The sequence below is a fragment of the Macrobrachium rosenbergii genome, chromosome 48, assembly GCF_040412425.1.
Source record: "Macrobrachium rosenbergii isolate ZJJX-2024 chromosome 48, ASM4041242v1, whole genome shotgun sequence".
In the NCBI taxonomy this organism is placed as follows: Eukaryota; Metazoa; Arthropoda; class Malacostraca; order Decapoda; family Palaemonidae; genus Macrobrachium; species Macrobrachium rosenbergii.
The window spans coordinates 26,636,099-26,662,974 of NC_089788.1; the positions used below are offsets into that span (position 1 = coordinate 26,636,099).

General features: G+C 41.3%; 2 protein-coding genes across 51 annotated transcripts in view; both read left to right on the top strand.

The window, feature by feature from the left end:
* The window catches only part of LOC136831307 (echinoderm microtubule-associated protein-like 2), a 370,899-nt gene extending 355,793 nt beyond the window's left edge, over positions 1–15,106 (top strand). For all 50 annotated transcript variants that reach the window (XM_067091484.1, XM_067091500.1, XM_067091464.1 and 47 more), the window contains one exon: positions 13,861–15,106. In XM_067091484.1, the coding sequence (XP_066947585.1) occupies positions 13,861–14,010 (150 nt within the window). In that variant the 3' untranslated portion in view covers positions 14,011–15,106. The remainder of the gene's footprint in view (positions 1–13,860) is intronic.
* A 2,417-nt stretch (positions 15,107–17,523) lies between these two features.
* Positions 17,524–18,525, top strand: LOC136831008 (zinc finger BED domain-containing protein 5-like). The gene has a single exon (XM_067090950.1). The coding sequence runs from the start codon at positions 17,524–17,526 to the stop codon at positions 18,523–18,525; it is 1,002 nt and encodes a 333-aa protein (XP_066947051.1).
* Positions 18,526–26,876: the final 8,351 nt, after the last annotated feature.

Consider the following 26,876-nt stretch of genomic DNA (forward strand, 5'->3'; position numbering starts at 1 on the left):
CAGAACTATAGGATAGAGGAGTTGACAGCCAGGGTCCTCAGAAAGGGCTACAGATTCCCCTTCAAGGGAAGAAAATTTCCTCTGCTCAGAGGACCCTGCCCTTCATTGATATAGTGTTGTAAACTGGGAACAAGATAGGGTATAGTGGCAGAGGCAAGAGCCAAGCTCCAGAAGGGGGTGATGGAAGTGGTGGAGGAACAGTTGCTGGGGTTCTCTTGGCCCTGATTGATTGATTGATTTATGACTACTAAAACTGGCATCACAACACCTAGGTTATTGATGCCGTATTAGAATTAAATAGGAAACTAAAAGGATAAATCAATTTAAAAAAGGTTTTATATAGAAAATATCTAAAAAATATATGTACTGTATTTAATCATATTGTATACTGTATTCACATATGCTATATATACATACTGAGTGTGTCTATGGTTTAGAATTTGAGAAGGCCCACCTCCATCACAAAGATAATAACTGCTCTGTATTACAATACTCACTGATAATTGTAGGTAGGATAAAATTTCCTCTGTCACATCCCAGGACAGGAACTGTCTCAAATTCCCAAGGCGGGACATTCGACCAGCAAATGTTTCACAGTCAAGGGCACAATACAGTCATCGCAAGGTGGAGGATTTTCACGAGACATCAAGAACCCATGAGTGAGTCTTGTATGTTTCTTGTCTCCTTGGTATATAGGGATAAGACCAAGGAGGCACTGATGATGTAATATTGCGCATTTTTTGATTCATTGCAATATTTTCCCATAGGGACTGCAAAACTTTTTAATTTTCTGACCTACTGGAGGATACACATCCTGATATGGCAGTGGGCATCTTCTGGGTTCTGGGGAGGTGACTGCTGAATTTGCAAGTTGATCAGCTTGCTCATTCCAAACCACCTCAACATGGGAAGGCACCCAACAAAAATTTACTTCCTTACCTCTTCTTTTCACTAAAAACAGCCATTCCAACACAGTATATCTAAAATCAGAGGGTTTAAAGAGTTAAAAGATTCCAGTGACTGAAGAACACTTCTAGAGTCAGTTTTCTATCTCCATTCTGAGTTAAAATTTCCTTTAAGGCCTTTAAAATTGCTTGCAGTTCCCAATGACTGAAGAACACTTCTAGAGTCAGTTTTCTATCTCCATTCTGAGTTAAAATTTCCTTTAAGGCCTTTAAAATTGCTTGCAGCTCTGCTGTAAAAATAGATGCAAAACATAGTAATCTCTTGCTTCTTTATATATCAGGGAAGGACACTCCAAAGTTGATGCTAGCATATGACTTTGATCCATCCGTGAAAACTGCTACGGAGTTATCATGTTGTTAGGAATGATCTAAAAATTGCCTCATTGGACATTTGTGCCTTTTTATAAATTAAATGTTTACAGAAAGTTTCACTTCTGGAAGGTTCCAGGGGGGGATAACCAAATACCAAGCTGGTAAAACTGCTGTCTTAGGGATGTTTAATTCACAGGTTATAAGTTTTATTTTCAAAGCAAATGGTTGGGGTTGCTTGGGGTGATTTTCATAGAATTGCCAATGCCTTTCATTTCTAATACAAATGCTTGCCAAGGACTTAGGGAGCCCCTGAAATATGTACCAACTCCGAACCAGCAGATGTTGGTAATTAGATCCTGAGGCATCTCATCAGCATCTACAAGCATTCTCTCAGTGGGAGATGATTTACATGCTCCTGTATCTAATCTTATTCCTCCATGATAGACTGAATTAAGCATTTTAGGGCTACTAGGTTTTGCTGAGGTATACACTTCACATCCATAAGTTAATTTGGAAAACACTAAAGTTTTATATAGTCACTGCATCTGAGTTTGGTCTGCACCCCACAAAGTGTGGGACAGGACTTACAGCACATTCATTGCTTTCAAGCATTTTGCCCTGATGTACTTCAGATGTGGAATCCAAGTCAGCTTGCTGTCTAAAATCAACCCAAAAAACCTTGTTTCACCAACACATGGGATTCTCTGCCCATGTATGAACAGATCTAGATCAGGATGGAATCCTCTTAAACGGCAAAAGTGCATGGTTACCGTTTTGCTAGATGAAAACCTAAAACCGTTCATCTCAACCCACTTTACTATTTTATTAATGCAGAGCTGAAGGCAGCTTTCAGCCACTGCCATCCTTGTTGCCGCAAAGGATATTGAAAGGTCGTCAACAAAAAGAGCCAAATTGCCTCTCAGGTTACATTCATAAAGAACCCTCAGAATGCCACATCTCCATGTTGTATCATAAGCCTTCTCTAGATCAAAGAAAACAGTAATGTGATGCTGAAGATTCCATTCAAATCAATACATCAGTTATAGAATGCATACTTTGAAAACCACACTGGACAGGTGACAGATATTTACTATGTTCTAAGTACCACATCAAACGTGTGTTCATTTTTTTCCATGATCTTAGACAAATGTGATGTCATGCAATAGAACAATAACTCTCTGTCTCGAACGGATCTTTCCCTGGTTTCACGAATGGCAGTAATTTTAACATCTCCCAAAGCCTAGGGAAGATATGTCCTTGGAAAATTCGGTTAATAAGGCTTAATGTGAAAAGTCTGGTATTTTCGGGAATATGCTTAATCATTATATCATCCAGTCCAGGAGCTGGTTCATTACATTTATTTAAGACTGATTTAAATTCTCTCATAGTAAAAGTACATTGTATTGTTCATTCCTTGGTGTATTGAAATCATTTCTGACCTGTTCCATTAACCTTCTCTGAGCTGAATAGGGTCTATAATAATTTTTTTTTGCAACATTAGCAAAATGGTTAGCAAACTCATCTGCCACTAACCGGGGGTCTGCTGACCATTGATCTTGATAACTGGGGGTTGATTAAGGAGTAAATTTGTCTGCTGTTTTTCTTACTCTCTTCCAAACTAAAGTCAGGGGTGTTTTTTTAATGTAGTTAAGATATGAAAGTTGTCCAAGATACCTTTTGTACTTTTTTAATTTTCATGTGGAAATGAGATCTTACTTTTCAAAAGTCAGTGCGGTAATACTCTCTCTTTTGTCTGCGGTATCTGGCAAAAGTTGATCTCATAGTTCTATGAGTTTCCTGGCATTTACGAGTCCACCAGGGATAAATATGCCTGAAGTCCTAGGTATTGACTGAAGACCAGCCAAAAATATAATTGTATTCAAAAAGTCAAGGGCATCATCTACACATGGAAAGTCATCAGCTGAGTTATCTCTTGAGCTGTTCTTGGAATGTTGCCCAATCAGCTTTACCAATGTTCCTTTAGGTAGCCTTGAAGATGGAGGATTTGAAGCTACATTCACCACTATTGGAAAATGGTTGCTGGTAAATCTATCATTTATCACTCTCCAATTAAAATCAGTAAGGCAGTCATCACTGCACATTGATAAATCAATAGCTGATAATGTGCCTGTTTGAACGTGAAAATGTTTTGAGTCCCCAGTGTTTTGGATTCCCACATTTTCACTTTCTATGATGGAACGCAGGAAATTTCCTCTTTTACTGGTAACGATGTCCCCCCAAAGAGGGTTTCTACTATTCAATCTCCCAGAATAACAAAGGGACATGGTAGCTGTTGAATGAAGGATTTAAATTCATCAATGGGGAAGACTTCACTAGGTGGTAGATAAATAAAGTGTACTGTATATTTTGTTTGCAAATGGATCTGCACACCTATCACTTGCAGTGTAGACTGGATACTCCTAGGATTTTGTGGGGTGTCATTACAAACATACAAAACTACAGCCCCATAGCTTCCTATATTTAGTTTATAGGTGGAATGATAGGCCATAGACTCTCATGGGCTGGGACACGTATTATTATGAATCATGGTCTCCTGCAAAGATATACATACAGGTGACACTTCTGATATGAGCAGCCTTAGTTCTTCCCATTTACCTCTTAAATCCCTGACAGTTCCACTGGAGAAAATAAATTAATTTTACTTTGGTTTTGAGGCTGTTAAACTGGTGCCCCTTTTAAGTGCTTTAAGTTTATTGTCTTGCCCTTGCTTTAACCTGGAAGGAGACTGATTAATTATGGCAGCCTTCCGTTTTAAATTCGATGGTGGCGCTGCTTCCATGGAGGAGGTACCTGCCACAGATGGCAAAGCCTCCCCCAGTTTTGGGCACTTTTGATAGCATCTTTGCTATTGAAATTTCAAGTTCAGGAGCACCAGACAAAGCTGGCACTGCCTGAGAAAGGTAGAATTTTCAGGCGTAACTGATGCATCCTCTGAAGTGTCAGGAGAACCAGTCACCACTGGTTCAGGCTCCAGTGAAACACACAAGCACCAGATGCAGATAATACAGCCTCCATAGAAGCCGGAGTGCTAGCCATAACTGCACACCCTTCAAAGAATCCAACACACCAGGTATAGATGGTACAGCCTCCAGAGGGGCTGGAGTGCCAGGTACATCTGACACTGCCTCGGTTTCTGGCGCTGTCTCCAAAGAGGCAGGAGTGCCAGAAACGACTGGTGCTGCCTCTGAAGAGGCAGAAGCGCCAGAAATCACTGGCGCTGCCTCTGAAGGGCAGGAGCACCAGAAACCACTGGCGCATCCTCCGAAGAGGCAAGATTGCCAAAAACCACTGGCGCAGCCTCCAAAGAGGCACAAGTACAGGTCGCCATTGATCTTCCCTTTACATTGCCAAGGGAAGCACATCTTCCAGCATTTATGTTTCTTCTGTTAGCAGCAATACTGGAAAGGGATATTCTAGGTCTAACATCCTGATTTATACTTTCTCTTTTGCTTCCCTAAATGCTATTAGTTTACTTACCCTTAATGTCTCCATGATGTACACATCACAATTCTGTGAAGAAGATGGATGATTCTCTCCACAATGTATATGTCTGGTTTCTTTATAACACATGCTCTGGTTCACTACATTTAACACTTGGCAGGCTTGCCTTGAAATTTCTGCCTATAAGACCCTAACATATGTCCATATTCTTGGCAATAAGATCATCTCCACAGTCCTGGGATATATTGCTTTACCTTAAAACATAACCACGCTGCTTTACTACTTTTGGTAAGCATGTCTGATTAAATGTTATAATTAAATTTGGAAGTGGAACTAAGGCTCCATTGATCCATTTCATTCTTTCAACTCTGATTACGCCTTGATCCTTCAGTTCTTCTGCAAGCTTCTTTTCTGAGTATGTCATCAGTTAGAGTGCAAATATCATAGCCTTGGTGTTACTCCAAAAAACATGTACTGAGTAGTCTACTTTAACTCCTCTGAGATGCGATAATGCTTTTAATTTTTCACTTTCATTTGCTGAGGCCAGTTCTACTGTCAGTTTTCCTCAGCCTACAGGTGATATCTTAGTGTGTCTGTATACATTAAAAATATCACAGTTAGAATCTTCCAGGTTAATGGTCAAATACTAATCATAAGAGGTTTCAAATATATTGGTGCTATTTCACATACATTTCTGGTCAATTTCCCTTTGCTCCATGTTGGAGCATAGGGTTCCAATGTAATTACACTAGAGGGTTTTCTAGCCTTTTCCAAACACAGGTTGTCAGAGGAGGGTGAAGAGGTTGTCATCTGTGACAAATCAGTATCATTAGAGGGTCCATGGGTACTAGATTCTTTAATACTACTACTCAGTAAGATTGAATATCATAAAAAAAATTAAGCAAACCTGAAAACCTTAAAAGATATCGTCAGCCTTTCATGGGGTTCATTCTTCCACCAATAGCACAAGTGAGAGCGACTCCCAAATGTCCGTCCCCTACCCTACCCCACAGGGGATGGCATAGAACAATGAAAGTGGCCTAAGTGTAAGCCAAACCCACTTGCTGGGAATGAGAGTATTACAAGAATACAATCATCCCCACCCTAATCATATTATGGGCAAACCAGATAGAATGCCAAGAGTCCTATCCCAGAACCAGACCACCCCCGTTATCCATGGCCCAGCCCTGCAGAATAGTTCCACCCTTGAGCTGTCAATATGATATCTTTAAACATTATTGGGTAGTTGATGATCCTACCACAGCTCCCACTATTTTGCTTCAGATATAAACCCAGTCCCAGCTATGATACCTTTTCCTGTTTATCAAGTCCAATAAATTTTACCAAAAGTGGAAAATTTCAGTAAAATTAACCCAATGAAATACATAATGATATATGGAACTCTTGGACTCAGGCCCAGGAACAAATTCAAACCCAGGAACAAATTCCAGGGGTTCAAGAAACCCCTCACCACGTCAAGGTGGTCCCAGGTCAAGGGGGTCTCTTGGCCCTGAATGAATTCATGCAGTAGATGCCATTTGAAATGTAAATAGCCCAGTTTGTACTAGCTTGCATCAGTGAGGGAGGCTTTCTGGTCTCCTTTATCCTACAGGATGCCTACTGTCATATACCAATCCATCACCCATCATGAAAATACATGCGGTTTGTAAACCAACAAGCAGCATATCAGTTCACAGCTCTCTGATTTGGTCTTGTGACAGCTACACAGGTTTTCCATCTGACATCCACCTGGGATCACTCACGAGAAATATACCTGAGAAGGTACCTGGATGACTAGCTTCTCCTCACACTGTTGATCCAGAAGTTAGACAAGGACAGAGACAAGGTGCTTGCATTGTGACGGGAACTGGTGTGTTTGTGAATCTTGTAAAATCTGACTTGGTTCCCAAGCAGGAAATAAAGGACTGGGGTTGTGAGTGGACACAGTGGTAGAGAGAGCCTTTCTAGACCCAGCTTGGATAGTCAATCTGTAGAGGGTAGTGCAGAGCTTCATGACAGAGCCCACTCAACTGGCAAGACAGTGGCAAATGCTGGAGAAGTTGGTTCCCAGGGGGAGGGCCTACCTCTGATCCCTGCAGTGGCAGTTGAAGGAGTTGGCAGCAGCCAGAGAAGTCCCTGCACCAACAGATCCTGGTGAACAAAGAAATAAGCCAGGACCTCAAGTGTTGGGTGGACCCTCATAATCAACAACAAGGAGTACTACTCAGCAAGCCGCCCCCGGGATATGTTGGTATTTTCCAACACCTTCTGAAGGGGCTGTGGAGCACACCTGAACAGAGTGCATTTTGGGGATCTGGGGGACTGAGGACAGCAAATAACACATCAGCTTCTTCTAGATGAAAGCTGTACAGTTGGCACTACATAACTCCCAAGAGAAGCTACAGGGTCACTCACTCATTGTGATGAGCAACACTGCCTCAGTAGTGGCCTACATCAGCAAACAGGGAGGGACAATATTGCCCAAACTATATGCGCTAACTAACGGTGAGACTGCACAACTGGTCAGAGGGTGGGGGCAGATCTAACAGTGAGGTACATCCCAGGGAAGAGGAATGTTGTGGCAGATCAACTAAGCAGGAAAGACCAGATCATAGGGATGGAGTGGTCCCTGCATCAGGCCTTAGCAAATAATCTCTCACACGTGGAGAGGTCCAACTCTCGACCTGTTCGCCACGGCCTGAAACACCAAACTCCCACTCAACTGCTCTCTGGTGCCAGATCAGAGAGCAGCAATGTAGGATGCCTTTCAGACAGTATGGATGTGCATGTCTTTCTCCCCTTCAGCCACTTGAGGAAGGTCTTGAATCAACTCTTCATGCCCCAGCTTGATGTTGGTTGCCACTGTCTGGCCTCAGGCAGAGTGGTACAGACTTGTTGGCACTGATGACTGACATGCTGAGGGAACTTCCTCGGTTCCGCACCTTTCTGGTTCGAGAGTGCTGTGGGAGGTACCACAGGTCAAAGGGGACAGGGAGGAAATACTCCTGTGTCCAGTAAGCCATCAAGTATTACCTGAAAAGAACAGCTTCCACCGACCGGTGTGCAAAAGGCTATTCATGTGTACGGGCAGAAAGAAGGCGGTGTCAAAAACACCATATAATTCTGTCTAAGGGAAGTCATCTCTAGGGCATGCGGTGCCTATCAGGAAGGCAAAACACCCCTGGAAAAGGTGAAGGGCCACAACAACCAAGGCATAGGACCGCTAGTTGCCTACCAGAAGAATAGTTCAATCCTCCAGGTGATGAAGGCAGGAGTGTGGACAGGCAGTCCACCTTTACAGCCTTCTACCTCAGAGATTGAGCACACAAGTCCATGAACACACTTATCCTGGGTCTTATGGTCGCAGCCTAGCAGGTGGTGTAGAGGGGCATAAGCCCCAGAGGAGGGGCTCTGCCTTAGGAGAGAGGTCCCTCATGCCTCTGAGGGGGCAGTTGAGGATGGAGTGAGAGATGGCCAATGAGCTCTCGTCAAGAGAACCCTGGGGGATGGAGATGAGTATCACAGGGGTAACCCCCCTTGTATGATTTAAAAGAAGGGCCACATCCCAAAGGATGTGTGACTCAGCTCTTCAATCCTGAGGGAGTCAGAGTAGCCTGCGTGGGCCCCCGGCCTGGGAGTTCGCTAATATAATGGTTTGGGGGGAAGGTATGGAGTGCTGTTTGAAGGAATCCTGGCTAATTCCGGGGCTCTCCCACCTTTTACGCGCAAAAGCAGGTAGATCATCCTCCCACCTAAGGAGTGAGGCTTCATTTCTGTGAGTGTAGATTCATATCCTCAGAGGAGCAAATACCAAATTTTAAAGTACAGTAAACCCCCGTATTCACGGTCTCAATATTCGCAGACTCACGTATTCGCAGATTTCTCTGTGGAACATATCTACCCATTATTCGCGGGAAATTCGCCCATTTGCAGTATTTTCACTGAGAAATATTCACTAATTACTGTATTTTCATGACTAAATACCCTTTTTGTAATAAAACTATTAAAATACATGTACTCAGGTATAAGCATTTTTAGTTTTTTTTTTGTGTTTAAACTATCAAAATAGGCAGTTCTAAGTGTTTTTAGAGGGGTTTATGTATTCATGGATTTTAGCTATTCGCGGGGGGTACGCATCCTCCACTAATACAGGGGTACAGGGGGTTTACTGTAATTTGTATTTTTCCTAGGTATATGAAACATAGCTTTCATAAAGGACTTGCTCACCTCTACCTCCTCTCATTGTTTCAATTCTACCTTCCCTGGTTCAGGAGACTTACACTAGTGGGTTGGCTCTTACAGTGTACAAGCCAGGCCAGTAGAGGTCAGGGCGATGCCCAGGCCTACCCAATGCTTTTTTTTTTTTTTTTTTTTTTTTTTTTTTTTTAGTACATAGCTGATGTCCTGGAATACTCCATTAATGAAAGCTATGGCTTGCATACCTAGGAAAAAGTACAAAATACTTTAAAATTTGGTATTTTCTGTTTGTATGATCTAAGTTACAAATGTCCAAGATACAATATATCAAGTCTTTGATCCCACTTCAGACATCTGTATTTGGGCCCATAGTATACACTTACACTAAGTCATTTGAAATCTTCAGACAACCATATGAGCATGCATGACTTCCCTGATCAAGCAGGTAGTCTTAACCCCTACAGGCTGGGCTGAATATACATTAACAGTACCCCAAGACCAGGCAAACTTTAAGGTCAGCCAGTTTTAAAAACAAATGATCACTGGAAAGAGAAAGCTATGCAAATGCACATAGTATAAGAAAAAAATTTTTAAAGAAAATTTTCTGTACCTTCCACTCATAAAAATATGCGAATTTTAGCTAAACATGTCCTTTCTAATAATTTTTCATTTTGTAAAATCACAATTGCAGCTCACATAATATAACAGATAAGAATTAAAATCAGCAACAATCCCCGGGTATATTTTTGGTAAAATATTTATAAGATGTACTGGGATGGGGAGATGTAGTACCTTTTTGTGAGTTAAAAGTTCTTTCTAATATTTTATATGTTTTTGTACTTTGCAAAATTACAGTTACAGCTGACATACTATCATAAAGATAAGAACTAAAACTAACAGCAGTCCCCGAGTATATTCATGGGTAAATATATAAAAGGTGCTGGGGGAGGGAGATGTAATACATTTCCCCATTAAATCTCAAGCCACACTAGTATTGTGGACTGAGGTGTTAGTGTAGCCATAGGAGTTGCCATAAGTCATTTATGGCCCATTCAAGTGATAGGAATGTTTTCGCTCAAGACTCGTTCAAATATTATGGTGCAAAATAACAGTACTCATATGAGCTGAACCAGGTAGTTTCATATGCAATTTTTGGGGATCAGAGGAGTCATGCTGTCCATAAAGGTTAATAAGCTTTGTACTAGTGGACCTTCTACATGACATGAGTAGCTGTAATGCAACTATAGACAACTGTGCAGCTTCAGCCAATTAAAGAACATCAGCACATGACAATGTTCGAGTTAGTCATGATGCAGATATGGATTCTCAATGCTTGTTACCAAGCAGTGAAACTACCTTGGACAGTTATGAGGTTTTAAGCTATTGTATAATACTTGAAACACTATCTCGACAATACTAAGGCCTGAGCTACTAACAAACATGGCAGCAGGATTACATGAACTGTTGGGATTAATCTGACTGCTGGACACACAAAATTCCCACACAAGAGGGTCAGTGATTGGCTGACTTGGCCTTGTTAGGATTGTAAGAGCTGTTAGAAATCTTAGTTCTTGAGAGACTGTTACCCAAGAGACCATGAGTGATATGCTACCAGAACCAAGAACCATTATTATGCCAAGGAGGAGCTATTTGTCTCTCAACTGGTATACAGTAAGTTAAGGTAGAAAGACCCAAGTTTTTGTCACTAAACACATCTTGAAAACTCAGAACTTAGCTCTACACTGGAAACTTCTATTCTTGTCTCTGTAGACCCCTTTGTGTTTCTATGGGATGTGAAGAAACTGTCTTCAAGATATTCAGCATGGTGTGGGCATGGGTAATGATTGTGGCCTGTTTTGCCATTTTGGTCCATTAATTCCCAGGTCATCTCTTTGTAGCTCCCTATTTAGGATTTAGCTCTGGTATTTCACAGTCTGCCCAGGCATCCTTATGAGCCTCTTCTGGATGCTTCCTTTATGAATTTGAAACTTAAACCTTTGTTTCTGCTCATTCTGACCACCTCCAAGCATGTCAGCAAGCTGTATCCCCTGTCAGGTGAGATCTCATTCTGATGGTTCATATTGTAGTGGGCTTGCATTCCACTCCAGACTTCATAGCCAAGAATCACCTCAGATTACTGAAGCATGACAATGGCTCCCTTTGCCATTCCAATTTTGTCCTTGAACACTTTATATTGTACTATGAAAGAAACCCCAGTGAAAGACCTTTCATTTCTTTATTTTTGGAGGGTCACCTCCTTTGGTCCAGTGCTTGAAGTCAGACTTTTTCTTCAGTTCATGATCCTTGTTTTGCTTCTTCTTACCTCTTTTACAATAGGGGCTTCTTGCCAGAAGGTTAAAGTTCATGAAGTTCATGATCTCTCCCTTTTGTAAGCCTTTAGGTATAACTGGAGCCTCTGTGTATGGTAGGCCAAGGTAAGTGCCTTTGGAGGGGGAGGGGACTGAGTGGGGAGGGCTGGGTGGGCCCTTGTCTGCCACTTTTATTGGTTTAAAAGCAACAATATCATTTAATACACATCATTCTTTTATCACTTTTGGGTGACTGAGTATTGTGGAAGGGTAGGTCTTTGTAAGTGTGTTAAGGTGGAAGGGCTGGGAAAGTTGGGCTGGGTAAGTTGGGCTGGGTGGACCTTCATCTGTTGGTGAGCTGTCGCAGCTGTTCTTGGCATTAAAGCAACAACATTATTGTACACATCATTCCACGTCATTCCATTTATCACCTTTGAGTAGTAGAGAAAGATCCTTTATTACTTGAATAACATTTGGTGGAAGAGCACTTGTGTGCGTGTGAGCTTTTGTGCTGTTGGCTAAAAAGCAATGACATCATTACATGTCATTATGTTATTGCCTTTCTTCCTCCTTGTCATTGTTTTTCATCTTCCTCCTTATCCTTGAACTCTCTTTCCTGCCATAGGAAGAAGGGGAAAATCTAAGGCCAGGTGGAAGAGGTTCAGGTGACTTCCCCAGATCACTCTTCATCAAGGGAGGAGTGCAGAGGAGCCCGTTCACCACCTGGTGATTGTCATACCTTGGGCAGGGCTGGTACTACTCCACATGCCCCCTGGGATATGTGGACTGCCCCCTCACTCCTGCCCAGGGTTTGCAGACCAAGTGCAGGTCGCTGCTCGGGGTAGCCCTCCACTCCCACCTGTAGTTCTGCTTAGTTGCAACTGGGTGGGCTTGCACAACCTGTTCATTCACCTTTCTGTGCACAGGCACTTAACAGGACAGGCTCTCCTTATTCAACTTTGGAGGAATGTAGAGAGCATGCACCCCATTCTTGCTCAGTGCACTCGGCTCTCCAGGGCACTTGCATTCTGAGCATTGTTGCTGTAGAGAAAGGTCTCAGTTGATCACTTCCACCCCTCATGGGAATGGTTTGCTGCTTAGACATGCAGTGTGTGAGAGAGGTTATGTAACCTCTCGCTTTTCTCCTCTGTCTTCACACTCGGTTGCGACAAAGTATCAGAGCAGGGGGGTGTCAGGATCAAGGTCCTTATTCTGTTCAGATCACAAACCTGAGAGGAGGTAAATCAGACCTCTGGAGATCCTTTAGGATGAGTTGGAGAAGTACTTTTCAGAAGGTTATTGCACTCATTTGTGAGTGCAGTAATCTGGAGAAGGCAACTTCAGCTTCACCTGCCCATGATTTCATCCATGGAACTAGCCTTGGGTACTGCTCAAGGCAAAAAACCGTTGGTCAGGTTGCCATGCTTGTGTTATTTTGGGAGAGATGAATGCCTTGATCTGCAGGTCCTGGAGTTTACTGGACTCCAGTAGACTGAGAATGCCCTGATCTGTGGATCATGGAATTCACTTGCCTACAGCAGACTAAGCAAACTCCTACCCTTGCCAACTTCACAACAGTGGAGGTTTTACATTCTGGAGGATGCAGAGGTTTCTCTCTGGTTGGATGCATCAAGCCTGCCAGCTAACTTCACCCTGGAGAGACTGTCTGGAGGGCTTCTCCATCAGTCTTGTGGAGGCCAATGCCTTTGAATCCATAGCAGTGGTTTCACTGCAGGCTGTTTCATGACCAAACCTGTGGATGAACTCTCTAACAGATTACGCCTGGACAGGTATCACGTCCTCAGATGAGAGAGCAATGCACAGTAGGTTGTTGGTGTCAGGAGCTAGGGACCCTTACTTACCAGGCACACCAGGTATCCAACCAGTGGGCAAAACTGGTCCTTCAAAATAGAGAATACGCTTCGTTTTCTTGTCAGGTGGCTCATGAGAGTAGTTTCTCACTGCGGAACATTTCTTTTTAGACTACCTCTATGCTTTCCACTGGGAAAGGTACAGGCTATGGTTGAGCTTTGTTTAGAGGATCCCAAGGACTCCCTTTTCAATGCACCTATAGTTAAAGCCTTGGGTTCAGCAAGGCCCTTGATGCTTGGTGTGCAGAGGAAGCCCCAGCTTCAGAAGGCCAGACAGGAGCAGCATTCTTCTTCCTCTTATAGGATGGGGTAGGGAGTACTTCTCAGCCCTTTCATAACCCCCTTCTCTGGCCCCCATCTCCATCAGTTAACTACCTTGTTACCAAGATTCAATGGCCACTGCAGCTTGCACTGAAGGATGATCCATATATGAAAGGCTGTGGTTTGTATACCCAGGAAAAATACTAATTGCTTCAAAAAAAAATTTTTTTTTGTACAAACCCAGTAGATCTTGAGTTCCCTTCAAAGTAAAGTGTAACTGAGACATTACAGGAGGACTGGGCATGCTCAATGAAGGCCTCTAATCTTTACTGGGACAAGGTGGTTTGACAGGGATCTGTTCTGTGGCGGAAAGGCAACATATGATTAATGGGTATGGATATGAAAAATGAGCTGTATTATGTAAAATTGTTTTAAATGCAGTTTATTCATTATTTTTACTCATCTGTTCAAATTTATTCTCAGGCTCGATGTCTTGAATATGGTGGCCACAGCAGTCATGTTACAGCAGTAGGTTTCTTGCAAGATGATTCACGAATGATCTCCACTGGAGGCAGAGACACGGCAGTCATGCAGTGGGTGGTTTCTTCCAACTCCTCCTCCTCGCATCGTTGAAGGAGACGGGAGACTGCTGAAGAAAACATCACCATTTTAATTTCAAATGCCTTGAAAATACAGTAATAGGGGAAGTTATTAATTTTTACATTTAAAAATTAGAAATTAAAACAATCAAAAAGCAGTATGTGGTTGTGAATGTGAAGTGTATATGTTACAGGGTAACTGAAACTGAATGTATATGAATCTGAATTGTATACTGAATTGGAAGTTATAAAAAATCTCACTGTTAGTCTTGTCATTTAGTCTTCCTAATGCAATTGGTGAGGTAAAGAATTAAGTCATATATTTTTTCTTCCCAGAAGCACAATTAATTGTACTTGTACTGTATATACATTCATAAATTTTAACCAAATAGTATTTCATCTTGTATTTTAAATATGTTGTCTGTTGTGTATGTGAAGTTCTGCTGATAAATGAAAACTTTAATTGCAGAGATGTATTTTTTTTAGATCTGTGCTTCCTTCATGTATGATCTGAAATATATTTAATGTTTTTTCTTTATATAAAGACTAATCCTAACTAACAAGTTTCTTGTGGTAGGTGATGATTTGTAGGAAGATTTATTAAGCGCTGTATTTTTTCAACACAACTTATAAATTAATACATAGATTTCATGCTGGAAATAAGTTTTAACTGGACAGACTTTTATATTAATCATAGGGTTTTTCCTGCCAGTTATAATTTTGTTTAAGGAATAGAATGTAATAATAAAGTGTATATTTTTCTTGAATTATATGTAAACCTTAAGATATGACTACAATATCACCAATCACTGGATGATTCCTTTTCACTGACAAGTGGTTGCACACATTCATTTTGATTATGTATAGATTGGATATCATCTCATTTTTTACATAGAATTCACCATTACCTGTATTAACCTCAGTTAAATCACATCACATGCATGGATACTTTAGATTTTTCAACTTTGACACGTTAATGTTTTTCCTTCTATATGCACAAGATTATTAGTACGTAGGTTTAAAATTCTTTCATTAATTAATGTAAATTCTGTTTTAGTTTGTTAAAATTTGTACATATTGCATCCTTCTCTATGAGCCAAAGTTTGAAATAAATATATTACTCTTGAAAACTTAATTTTTATCCATAACATTATTATTAATAGATACTTTAACCAGACCACTGTTCTAACTTTTATCAACTCTCATAGGAATTGGCCTGAAAGGTTTGTTCCAAGTCAAAATATAAAATCATAATAGATTACAACTCCTTGAAAATTTACAAAATACATAAATTGAAACTGTGGAAGAATGACAAAATTTCTGTCAAGGATTTGTTTTTAATCCCTGATACAGTAGTTGTTGGTGTAAATGAGAAAGTCACATTGAATATATTCAATTGTAAGTGTTATTCTGCACTGCCAACAATCTTGCACTGGATCAAGGGAGTTATTCATCAAATACCCAAGGGTAAAAGAAGCGTGACTTACTTGAAGACTAGGACAGTGGTTCTCAACTTGGGGGGCGCGCCCCACTAGGGGGGCGTGAGTAATTTCTTGGGGGGGCGCGGTTCCGGGAAAAAAAAGTAGACATTTATCTTTATTATAAAAAAATCGGTTAATACACAACCGTCCCCACTCTGTATTCCATTTATCCAAGATCGTGGGCCACTACTATAATTATTATAACAAATAAAATAGAAAACTATCGCCTTTACAGTTTTAACTTCAGTTTTCTATACTCTGCAAGTCTACCAGGCTAACCATTTTCTGTAATTAATGAATTTAAATGTCCTTATCGTTACCGGCTGCCGCCCATCGCAAGTCCAGTCAGTCAGTCGCCTCCCCTCCCACACTTGTCTGTGGTAATTTCTTGTCTTTCACAGTTCTTCCGTTGAGCCCGTTGAGGTATGTTTAGCATAGTTGTTTTATTTAATGAAATTTAATTGCGAATTGTGAACACGCATGTGTTGCTCAATTCGTTACTCACAAGTTTTGATTTCCGTTGGTATTTTATCAGAAACTGGTGGTGCTTTATTTGGTTATGGTAAAGTAGTATTCATAATCGCGCTCATTTTTTTTTTTTATGATAAACATGTTTAATATTTATTTAACTGTTGTAGCGACGACACGCCGAACGGTATTTCTGTTTCCTCTATTTTGCACTATTCAAAATCTACTTGTTGTTACTGATCGTCTTTTCTCTTTGCTTTAATTTTGTATTGTATGTTAGTTATTGGATTGTTATTGTTAATGAGTGAATGTATCGCCACATAGTGGCAGTGGAATTATAAAGACCTACATAAGTAAATAATTGTATTTTTATTTTATCATTAATGAATATCTTCTTATTGAGTGATAATGAATGCTTTTCTCTGTAGTATTAGTGAGTGTTCTCTTTTAAGTAATGAATGGTTGTTATTGTCTCTTATTATTAAATGCTTTTTATTATTCTGTGTTATTGTTGTTATTATTTAGCATTCATGTGGTGTTTGATAATAATCATGTGACCGTGTTTGTGACTATGTGTTTCTATTATCATCATTCTATGATGTTTATGATCTATGGTTGTAGCCTAGTAGAGCTTATGACCGTGTTGGGATGTTTGTTGGTATTCGTGTGGTGTTTATGATCGTATGGTATTTGATAATGATTATGTTATGATCACGTGTTTGTTACTGATCACGCGGTTGTGATTATCATCATGTTGTGCAAGTTGTGGTGTTTATGATCATGTGGTGATGTTTATCTTAACTGACACGGGCCTTATATTTTGTTCCCAGATTTGCGTTGTTCACTGCACTTTTATAAAATCACAATGAGTGCAAAGAAGCGGAAGTATCTTGAAGAATATATTCGATTTGGATTCGTGTCCTTCCATAAGGGGGATACAGAGGTCCCCCAGTGTGTGATATGTTTCAAGACCCTGAGCAATGATGGAATGCGGCCCTCACGCTTGGAACGCCACTTGAAGACAACACATCCTGCTCTAGCTGACAAACCCGGGCTTTCTTTGAAACTAAAAGGCATTCCTTGAAGCAAGCTAAGCTGGACGGCAGTGGAGCATTTCAGCAACAGACTTCAAAGGTTGTTGAGGCTTCCTATGAAATTGCCTTGTTGATTGCAAAAAGCAAGAAGAGCCATAACATTGGAGAGTCTCTCATAAAACCAAGCTTACTCTGTGCAGCAGAACTCGTTCTGGGAAAGATAGTGCAAACAAGCTCTCCCAAATTTCTCTGTCAAACGATACAGTCAAGAGAAGGATCGATGAAATGTCTCAAGACATCAAAGAGCAAATTTTCGATCAAGTAAGAGCTTCTCCTGTATTTGCTATTCAGTGTGACGAAACGACTGACATCGCTCAGTGTTGTCAGCTACTGATGTATGCTCGTTTCGTGTCAGGTAACAGAGTTAAAGAAGAAATGCTCTTCTGCCACCCCATGGAAGGCTGTACAACAGCAGCAGATATTTTCAAGATGTATCAAAATTCTTTCAAGAAAATCATCTTTCGTGGGAGTCGCTGGTAGGGGTGTACTGATGGGGCTCCAGCCATGCTTGGTCTGCAGTCTGGGTTCATAACAAGGGTGAAAGAAAAAAATCCATCCGCTGTAGGGACACACTGCATACTTCATCGAGATGTCCTGAACGTGGCCATTAAGTTAGTCAACTTTATCAAAGCTGGAGCCTTGAACAGTCGTCTCTTCACACTGTTGTGTAAGGATATGGAATCTGAACATGAGGCTTTGCTTTTCCATACAAACGTACAGTGGCTATCGAAGGGGAACATGCTTGGCCGACTTTATGAACTACGTGAAGAAGTGGCAATATTTCTTGATTTGCAGCACAAGACAGATCTCCATGATAAATTCATGTCTGAAGGCTTTCTGCTATCTCTAGCTTACCTTGTGGATACGTTTGAAGCGCTGGATGCAGTCAACCTTAAACTACAGGGGAAAAACATCATCATCATCATGCACCACGATATCATTCGAGCGTTCTTGGCCAAACTCGACCTCTGGAAAAGTAGAGTTCAGAACGGAAATACAGCCTGCTTTAGTAACTTGGATTCTGCTCTCAGTAACAAGCACCTTGAACCTGAATTTAAGAAACAAATAATCACTCATCTGACTGACTTGAAAGCAGAATTCATCAGATACTTTCCAGACATAGATGAGAAGCGTGAAGCTTGGAAATTCATAAGAAACCCATTTCATTGTGATGTAGCTGATATTTCAGAGGAAGTCCAAGAGGAGTTTCTTGAGTTAAAGTTCAACTCCACAGCTGAGGAAGACTTCAAAGAATTAGATCTTGAGACGTTCTGGATCAAGTATCTTCCTGTTTACCCTCTGATCTCACGCCAGGCTCTTCGGATTCTAACTATGTTTGGATCCACGTATCTTTGTGAAGCGGCATTTTCCATACTCGTTGCTGCGAAAACCAAGTACAGAAACCGGCTGAAGAACGTTGAAGGGGACTTACGATGCGCAATATCAGGCATTCGACCACGCATTCAACATCTGGTAGCTCAGAAGCAGTGTCAAGCATCTCATTAACTTAAGAAAATAACCTCAGTGAATATGTTATGTACCTATCCTATATTGTTTGTACAGAATTCATGCTCAATAAAATGACTAAAAGCAACAATATATTTCCTTTTTTCAATAAAAGTTGGGTGGGAATTTTAGCTATTTGGCTGGAGATACAAGGGGGCGTGGAGGGAATGACCAACCAATAAGGGGGCGTGGTAGTAAAAAGGTTGAGAACCACCGGACTAGGAGATCCATTATGACATAAACCTGCCATTTACTAAAGATGATGCATTTAGAGATGGGAAAGAATATCATTTAGGAATAGGCAAATTGATCTGGTCATAGTATGGTTTCTTTATCAAGCAGAACACAAGAAATTTGTTTTGTAAAAAGAAAACGTAGTGATAAAAAAAAATTGATTTAGAGCAACATTAATAAAATAGCTTCAATAAAGTGGCTTTAATCTAGCAACTTCTGTGGCCCTAGTAGGATTTCAAATCAGGCTTATGATAGGTGACTGTTAAATGGTAACTAACAAACCAAATTCACAAAGAACTGGGCACAGAACATGGGACTATAAGCATGTAAGAACCATTGAGAAATATGCAAAGTGGCATTATAAATGAAACCCAGTGGCTTTATTAGTGTTATTGCCCTGAGCAATAACCTGTTGTACAGTATTTAACCCCCTCCCCATCGACCTCTTCTAATTCCAGGCTATGCAGGATTGCCAGCAATGTTTTCATAATAATGTTACAAAAGTACTGTCGTGACAGAAACAACTGTCTAAATAAATGACAATATCGTCACAGTAGTTCCTCTAGTAGCCTCACTCAGCACACTGGCTACGTCTTCATCTGGGAAAAGGTTGGCGCCCCAGATAGAGCTCTTCATGAGCTTGTTAGGCTCATGATGTATGGTGGCCTCAGCAAAGATGAATTTCCTACACTCCAATTTAGCCACCATAAAGTCATACAGGTCTGACTGAAACCCTGCTAACAGGGATTTAGCCAGAACCTGGAAGAAGGGCTCTTCTGCACAGGAGACGGCAGTTGCTTCTGTGAGGCAGACAGAGTTCAAGGACCGGCCTAATCTAGTCCGGGCCTCAAATTCTGCCTTTAGCAAGGCTTCCAGGAGCTTAGGAAGCTGCTCGCTAAATTGTGTAGACGCGCAGTGAGCATCCAGCTTTCCCACTGTAAAGGTGGACGGGGCGTCTTTCCAAAACTCCTCACCTCCTGGGAATACCAGGGATGTGGAGTCTGTCTCCCTTAATTGAGGCAAAGGGTTGCCTTCAAAGCAAGCTCGAGCCGTAGCCAGAGCCACTTTGTTGATGCAGGGAGTAGGCAACTTATCACCTAGGGCGAACATAGTGTAGTTGCCCTTGAAAGGTGTAAGCTTGGTATTCTCTGCCTGCCACTCCGTAAGAGTGCGCAGGAGAGTAGACTGAGCTTGGTCCCTAGGGAAGATCACTGTCTCTCTAGGGACCTTGTCCAACCGTACCCAGGCTTCCTCCGTCAGCCTAACGAAGCCTGGGTAAGGAGGCAGGAGATCGGGAGGGAAAAACTCCAACTCCTCCAAACGTCTCGTGCCAAGACCTTCAATCGTCAAGGTGTCTTCATGCCGAATGGCACAAAGAGCAAAACGCCAAGGGTTCCCGACATCGAAGGGAGGGAGATCAGCCGTGTCTGGGATCTCATACTGTGGGTCGGCTCCGCCGGAGCGAGCCATCCCCGCCAGTATGTTGTCATGGCTGTGAAGCTTCTCCGATATTTTGGAGAGCTTCGACTCGACCTCCGCCGAGAACCTCTCCAGAAGAGAGTTCGTAAACGCCTCAGGGTCAAAGGTAGGCTGGCGAGGAGGGCTTGGTCTTGGTGCCCTCTTACTCGCGCCTTTGCCCAAGGTTCCAGGTTTGCTCTCCGGAGGCTACAGGCACGGAGACCTTAGCCTTGGACGGGGAAAGGAGATGCTTTCCTGGAAGACGAGGACTTGAAGCCCTTCGCCTTCCATGAAGTCTTCAGCTTCAACTTGGGGACAGCTGATGGAGCCCTGTCACCCAAGATGGAAGACTTGCCAAACCCCTGAAAAGGAAGATGCAGAGGATGATGGGGAATCAAATAGGGCGCCTGCCCCCACAACCTCACTTACCTCGCTACCTACCACTTGGTCCGGCTCCGTGTTCATAGGTTCCAGGTCCAAGTCCAAGGCGGCGACGTCCTCCAACACCTCCGCGTAAAGGATATCCTCTTGGGGTGGCTGGGTCGCGTCCTGGATCTGCTGGATGATGGGGGTGGCCAACTCCTCGAGAACAGCAGCAGCAACCCGGGCGCCGGGGTAGAGCAAGTCACGCAATTTAGCGTCAAGGACGTAAGGCTTCCCCGACGGTACATTCCTTCCGAACCCAGCCACCCAGGTGCAGAGAGACTCAAGGGAAGTCTTCTTAGAGGACTCGTCCGCCTGGAAGAGAGCAGGCAATTAGGGCTAAGATACTGAAATATGAACCACGAATACAATATAAGCACTAAATAGACTGAAGAGACGTAAGGAACGGGAAGCGATATATTACCGACTCGTCCTGGATGCTACCGCACAAAGCGAAGCAGACCTCACAGCCATCGGGGTGCCAAACAATAAGGTCGTCCAGTCGGACCGCACAGCCAGCGTGGGTCCGGCACACCACGTGCCCATAGGGTTGCTGGAGGGAAGCGGTGCACCCTGGCTCCTCACAACGAACAGTCTGTAAGTGTAAAAAAGTATATGAACCTACCACTCTAAGCAACCTAAAGCCGGTAGGCCAGGGTATTTCGACCTACTACAGGAAGACTCCGGCGGGGAGAAAAACCCCTCGTCAGAGACGGGGCCACCAAGTCATAAATTAAACAGAGTGGTAGGCAAGCTACCTCCCGGTCACCGGAATACTCCGGCGGAACGGGAGAGCTGGGTCAACAGGGCCCTACCACAAGGGCTGCCAGCAATAAAGACGGCGGAACCCCAGGGCAGAACACTGGACACATAAAGACATATAATACTAATGAATATATGTGTAGTGGCGGAGTGAGAAGCTTCGCTCCGCCAGTGGATAATATATATATATATATATATATATATATATATATATATATATATATATATATATAATATATATATATATATATATATATATATAAAATACAAGTGATGGTAACGGGGTAGGTAACAAGGAAAGAATCGTTATCCGGAGACCGGAGGCATCCCTCCCCCCGGAGCCCGAACCTCCCCGCCAGAAAAACTATAGGTGGGTGAGGCAACCGTCATCGCAAGGCCAAGTATAATAAAAGCCGGAGTAGGCGCCAATCAACCCAACTAAGGCAAATCAAACGGAGAGAGGTCGAGAACAAAAGAAAGAATGTTCGAAACCCGCTCGATCCTAGGAGAGTAGGCAAACGAAACATCAAAACAAGCTCAGCGCTACCGGGGGGACTTGCTCTGGGAGGGAAACGAATCTCTCCACCAGGAAAGCCCCAACTCGGAGAAAACGCCATCTAGCGTCACCCGCACGAGAATAGGCAAGAGCTGGCCTGAGATGGGGAGGGGGAGGGAGGGTTGGTGGGGTAGGGATGAGGAGTAGGCTAAGTCAGGCGAAAACAGGAGACAAGGGAAAATGCTTCACCCGCTCGACTGCAATCAGGCGCCACGCCAAGTAAAATAATACTAGCGATGGCAGGACAAGCCTACCCTCGAGGAGAAAGGGATAGCGACCAAGGCCTCAACACGCCGACTCCCGCCTAGTCATAGCCTACGTCAACGCCCGTGCCTAGGCATAGCCTAGGCTAAAGGAGAGGGACAAGGGAAGGGTGGGGGAGGAAATAACAGGGAGAGAAATTTCTGTGCTGAAGTACAACCAGGGCCGAAAGAAGGGGGGGTAAGGCTATAACAGCCTAGAGGAGACACACCCAACGAACTCTACCCCTTCGAAAAGAAGGGGGAGGACAAAGGGGTCTCACTCTGCCACCCAAATAACGGCCCATGGGAGAAACAGCAACACAAACTCCCTCAACCTGAGGGTCCACCCCATGCCTAACCTACGAGGAGGGCGGGAGGTCAAGGAAGCAAATACGAGCCTATCTGTATGAAAGGCAAGGGGAGAGACCCACACAACAATACCCAATAAATAACCATCACAAATATACATAATATACATAATATACATAACCCAAGAATAATGTGCTTGTGCGAGGTGCGTAGCCTAGCTCCGAGGAGCGGCCAGACAATCGAGCTGACGCTACCCCGTATGAATTCAAGGCTACAAAATACGTATAGCACCAGCACAACTAAATGATAATAATGGTAAATAAGTTAAGACCAACATGGGAACCCATCCTGGAGGGAGAATCCTAAGCGGGAAATGACGGGAACCCTATAGAGGGAACCCGACATGAGGATCAGTAATACAAAACGAAACACCGATAAAACACCTGCCCAGGAAACACCGCCAGGATGAGATCCAGGGGGAAAAATTATAAGTAATATAACGACAAGGAGACAGCCCAAACAGAATAAGCTGGAAGGGTAAATCTCACGGTCGACATGGCTGGCTGGGGGACGCCGTGGCGTCATAACAACAATCCCATATAATATGAAAATACGGACTGATCCAGCCACACTTATCATAAAAATCCCACAATAAGATGGTACTTAACTTAGAAATGTTAAAGCTGCTTGAAGACATGCTGAGAACGGCAGAAAACACTCAAAAAACCAAAAGCACAAAATTCTGAGTGACGAAGATCACGTGCTAGAAAATGGAATGAGTGTAGATGGCGCTGGAGTCGCCGGCCTGGCGGGCAGATGAGCGTGGGGCCTGGAACGGCTCACCGCTTTTTCCGTGGGGTTTTGACATGGGGATGTCTGTCGAGTGTGGCTCTGTGGTTGTGATCCTTTCACTCACCCTTGGTTATACCGACGTCTCCATTGTGGAAGATGGTCGATCTGGGGGTAGTAACCCCAGCATTCCTGAAAGCTCTTTTTTCTCTGGTATATCTAGCATTTTATACCTAGAAATTCGTGTTAGTATGGAATTTCACTGCTGACACGGGCTGGACTCAGAAATTATATATATATAATATATATATATATATATATATATATATATATATATATATATATATATATATATATATATATATATATATATATATATATATATATATATATATATATATATATATATATATATATATATATATATATATATATATATATATATATATATATATATATATATATATATATATATATATATATATATATATATATATATATATATATATATATATATATATATATATATATATATATATATATATATATATATATATATATATATATATATATATATATATATATATATATATATATATATATATATATATATATATATATATATATATATATATATATATATATATATATATATATATATATATATATATATATATATATATATATATATATATATATATATATATATATATGTATATAATATAATATATATATATATATATATATATATATATATATATATATATATATATATATATATATATATATATATATATATATATGTATGTATAATATAATATATATATATATATATATATATATATATATATATATATATATATATATATATATATATATATATATATATATATATATATATATATATATATATATATATATATATATATATATATATATATATATATATATATATATATATATATATATATATATATATATATATATATACATACATACATATATATATATATATATATATATATATATATATATATATATATATATATATATATATATATATATATATATATATATATATATATATATATATATATATATATATATATATATATATATATTATATTATATTATATATATGTATATATATATATATATATATATATATATATATATATATATATATATATATATATATATATATATATATATATATATATAATGTATCATATTTTTATGTTTCTGGTGCAGGTGGTTCTTATGACTCCACATTTATTACTTTACTCTAAAATGGCCTTGAAAAATAACCAGGACATATAAAAACACAAACTAAAAGGAGTGGTACAAGGAGCGGAGGGCTCTTTCTCAAAGGGAAGTCGTGAAACACGTGGATACAAAAATAGGTATATTCTCATAACACACAAGATCAAAGGGAAAATGAACTGAAACACGTTAAATTGCTGCTGCAGAAGTCCCCCCGAAGGGGGGGAGGGAGCTTGGGAATGCCAGGAACATGGACCATGGAGAATTCTGCTACGATCGTCCATCTGAAATGATATGAGGACCCAGGTTACAAATCTAATGCTGGAATTTGGGGAATGAATTACTCGGGTGTGCGTTGAGGGCGCCAAGGACTTCCCCGAGGCGTTACTTGCGACTCAGAGCAAGGAGGCAGTGAACACGTGGGCCGGGATTGAACCAAGAAGCATCAGGGAATACCAAGTTATAGGCCCAGAAGTTTAATAAATGCACAAGGGCGAACGTAACGTGACTAAGCAACTCGTTCTAGGTACTTTACCACATTGTAGAGGCGTAAGGCTGATGTCGGCGTCCAGCGGCGTCTTCTGCTAGGGTCCATTTGTGTGCGTCGACAAAGGGCCTCCCTCACCAAGGAACTGCTTTCAAGTAGTAGGTTGGGGGCGGAAAATGGGTGCCCTTGTGATGATGAAAGGCCGCAGTTGAGTTTCCGCTCGCTTTTGGGACTTGCAATTCCCACTTGCAATCTTTGATGGCCACGTGGGTGGGGGTACAGAGTACAATGCAATTAACTTCCACGTGGCGACGAGGGAAAGAAGGGCGGGGGCCAAGGTCTGCACTCGTGACCTCTTGGCTTAAACTAGCGACTGTGTGTGAGAGCGAGCTTTTCTCACCCTGACCTTTTATTGCTTCTGGACAGGGGTAGGGGGGGGGATGTCCTGATCAGGTCACGCTTCTGTATCAAAGAAAACGGCTGATGTCCTGCCCGGGTCACTCTCCTGTACCAAAGAGAACGGCGCAAGCCAGTTTATCGCCCCAGGCGAGAATTAAATCTTTTGAGCGTCAATTATAACCCTGACTTCCACTGGTTAAAACTAACTGAAACCAGAATTTACTACCTCTCACAGGTTCAAAATAGACAGAGGCCTATCTATCGGCCGAGCAAAGCAGAAAGGCGGGCGCTTTCATAGCGTATTTTGGCGCTAATCTTTACAGCTCCCCTGGCAAGATGATATTCACCTCTTTAAGCGGGTGCGAATATCGATAACAGCAAAAATGAGTGAAGAAAACGTTCAACTTTACTCTATCTTCTGCTTTGCTACAACTGTTACTTTACTTTATTTGCAAAACTCTGCTGCCACACTGATCAATAACAAACTGAAGGTTTACTTTAGGTGCAGAGTGCAATTTAGAATATACAATAAAAGGTGCCCTTACTTGCAAATTAATTATTGCTCAAATACTTCATAAGTACTGATTCTACCCATTCTTTACTCACTTTACTTTACTGGGGTAATAAGATGCTCAAAAGAAAATAAGCAAAGAACACTTCAAAGTTACAAAATAACAACAAAAAAATAAAACATGCAAGGCAGGATGTAAAAGGAAAACAAATGTAAATCAACCAACTTCTTACTGCTATCCTGGAATTACATGCATGCGATTAGTTGTGCATTGAAGAGGCGGTATAAGTGACAATACACTGCTGGTTTTAAATGATATCCCCTTCACTAGAAATTGTAATAACAAATTCAATTCCTCTTTCCAATAGGTGGACAATAATTGTGCACAAACTCGACGAGTAGCTAATTCCTCCAGCCAGCACTAAAATGGGATAACAGAAGTCTGACCGCGGCGAGGCAAAGAGATTATTCGCGGGTTTTAATTCGCTAACTTAAACAACGCTAAATTTTTCCGTCCGTGGCCTACAACTCGGGTGTAAGTTATAAATAGCTACTCGCTCGAAATATGAATGGGAGGATAAACAAATGAGGGGGAACTGGACAGGGATAGAATTCTCCACAACAAAAGAAATAACTCAATAAAAATAAAAATGAAAGCTACACTGAATGACAAACGAAGGACGTGACTTCTTACTGAGGGGCGGGACATGCCGCGGGTATTAAATGGGTAACGTTAAAACTCGCAAGGGCAGGAGTCTTGTGACTCGAGATTCGTTAACAAATAGAGAAAAATATTAAATGAAAGAGTAAATAATATATGCAGAAAATGAAGGATAACAGAGTGAGGTATTTATTGTTTATTTATTAATCTAACATCCGTCGCCAATAGACGACGGTCAGAGCTAACTCTCAGCCCAA

Coding starts and splice junctions, on each gene's coding strand:
- LOC136831008 (XM_067090950.1), top strand. CDS start 17,524: ATGCTTGGTCTGCAGTCTGGGTTCATAACAAGGGTGAAAGAAAAAAAT.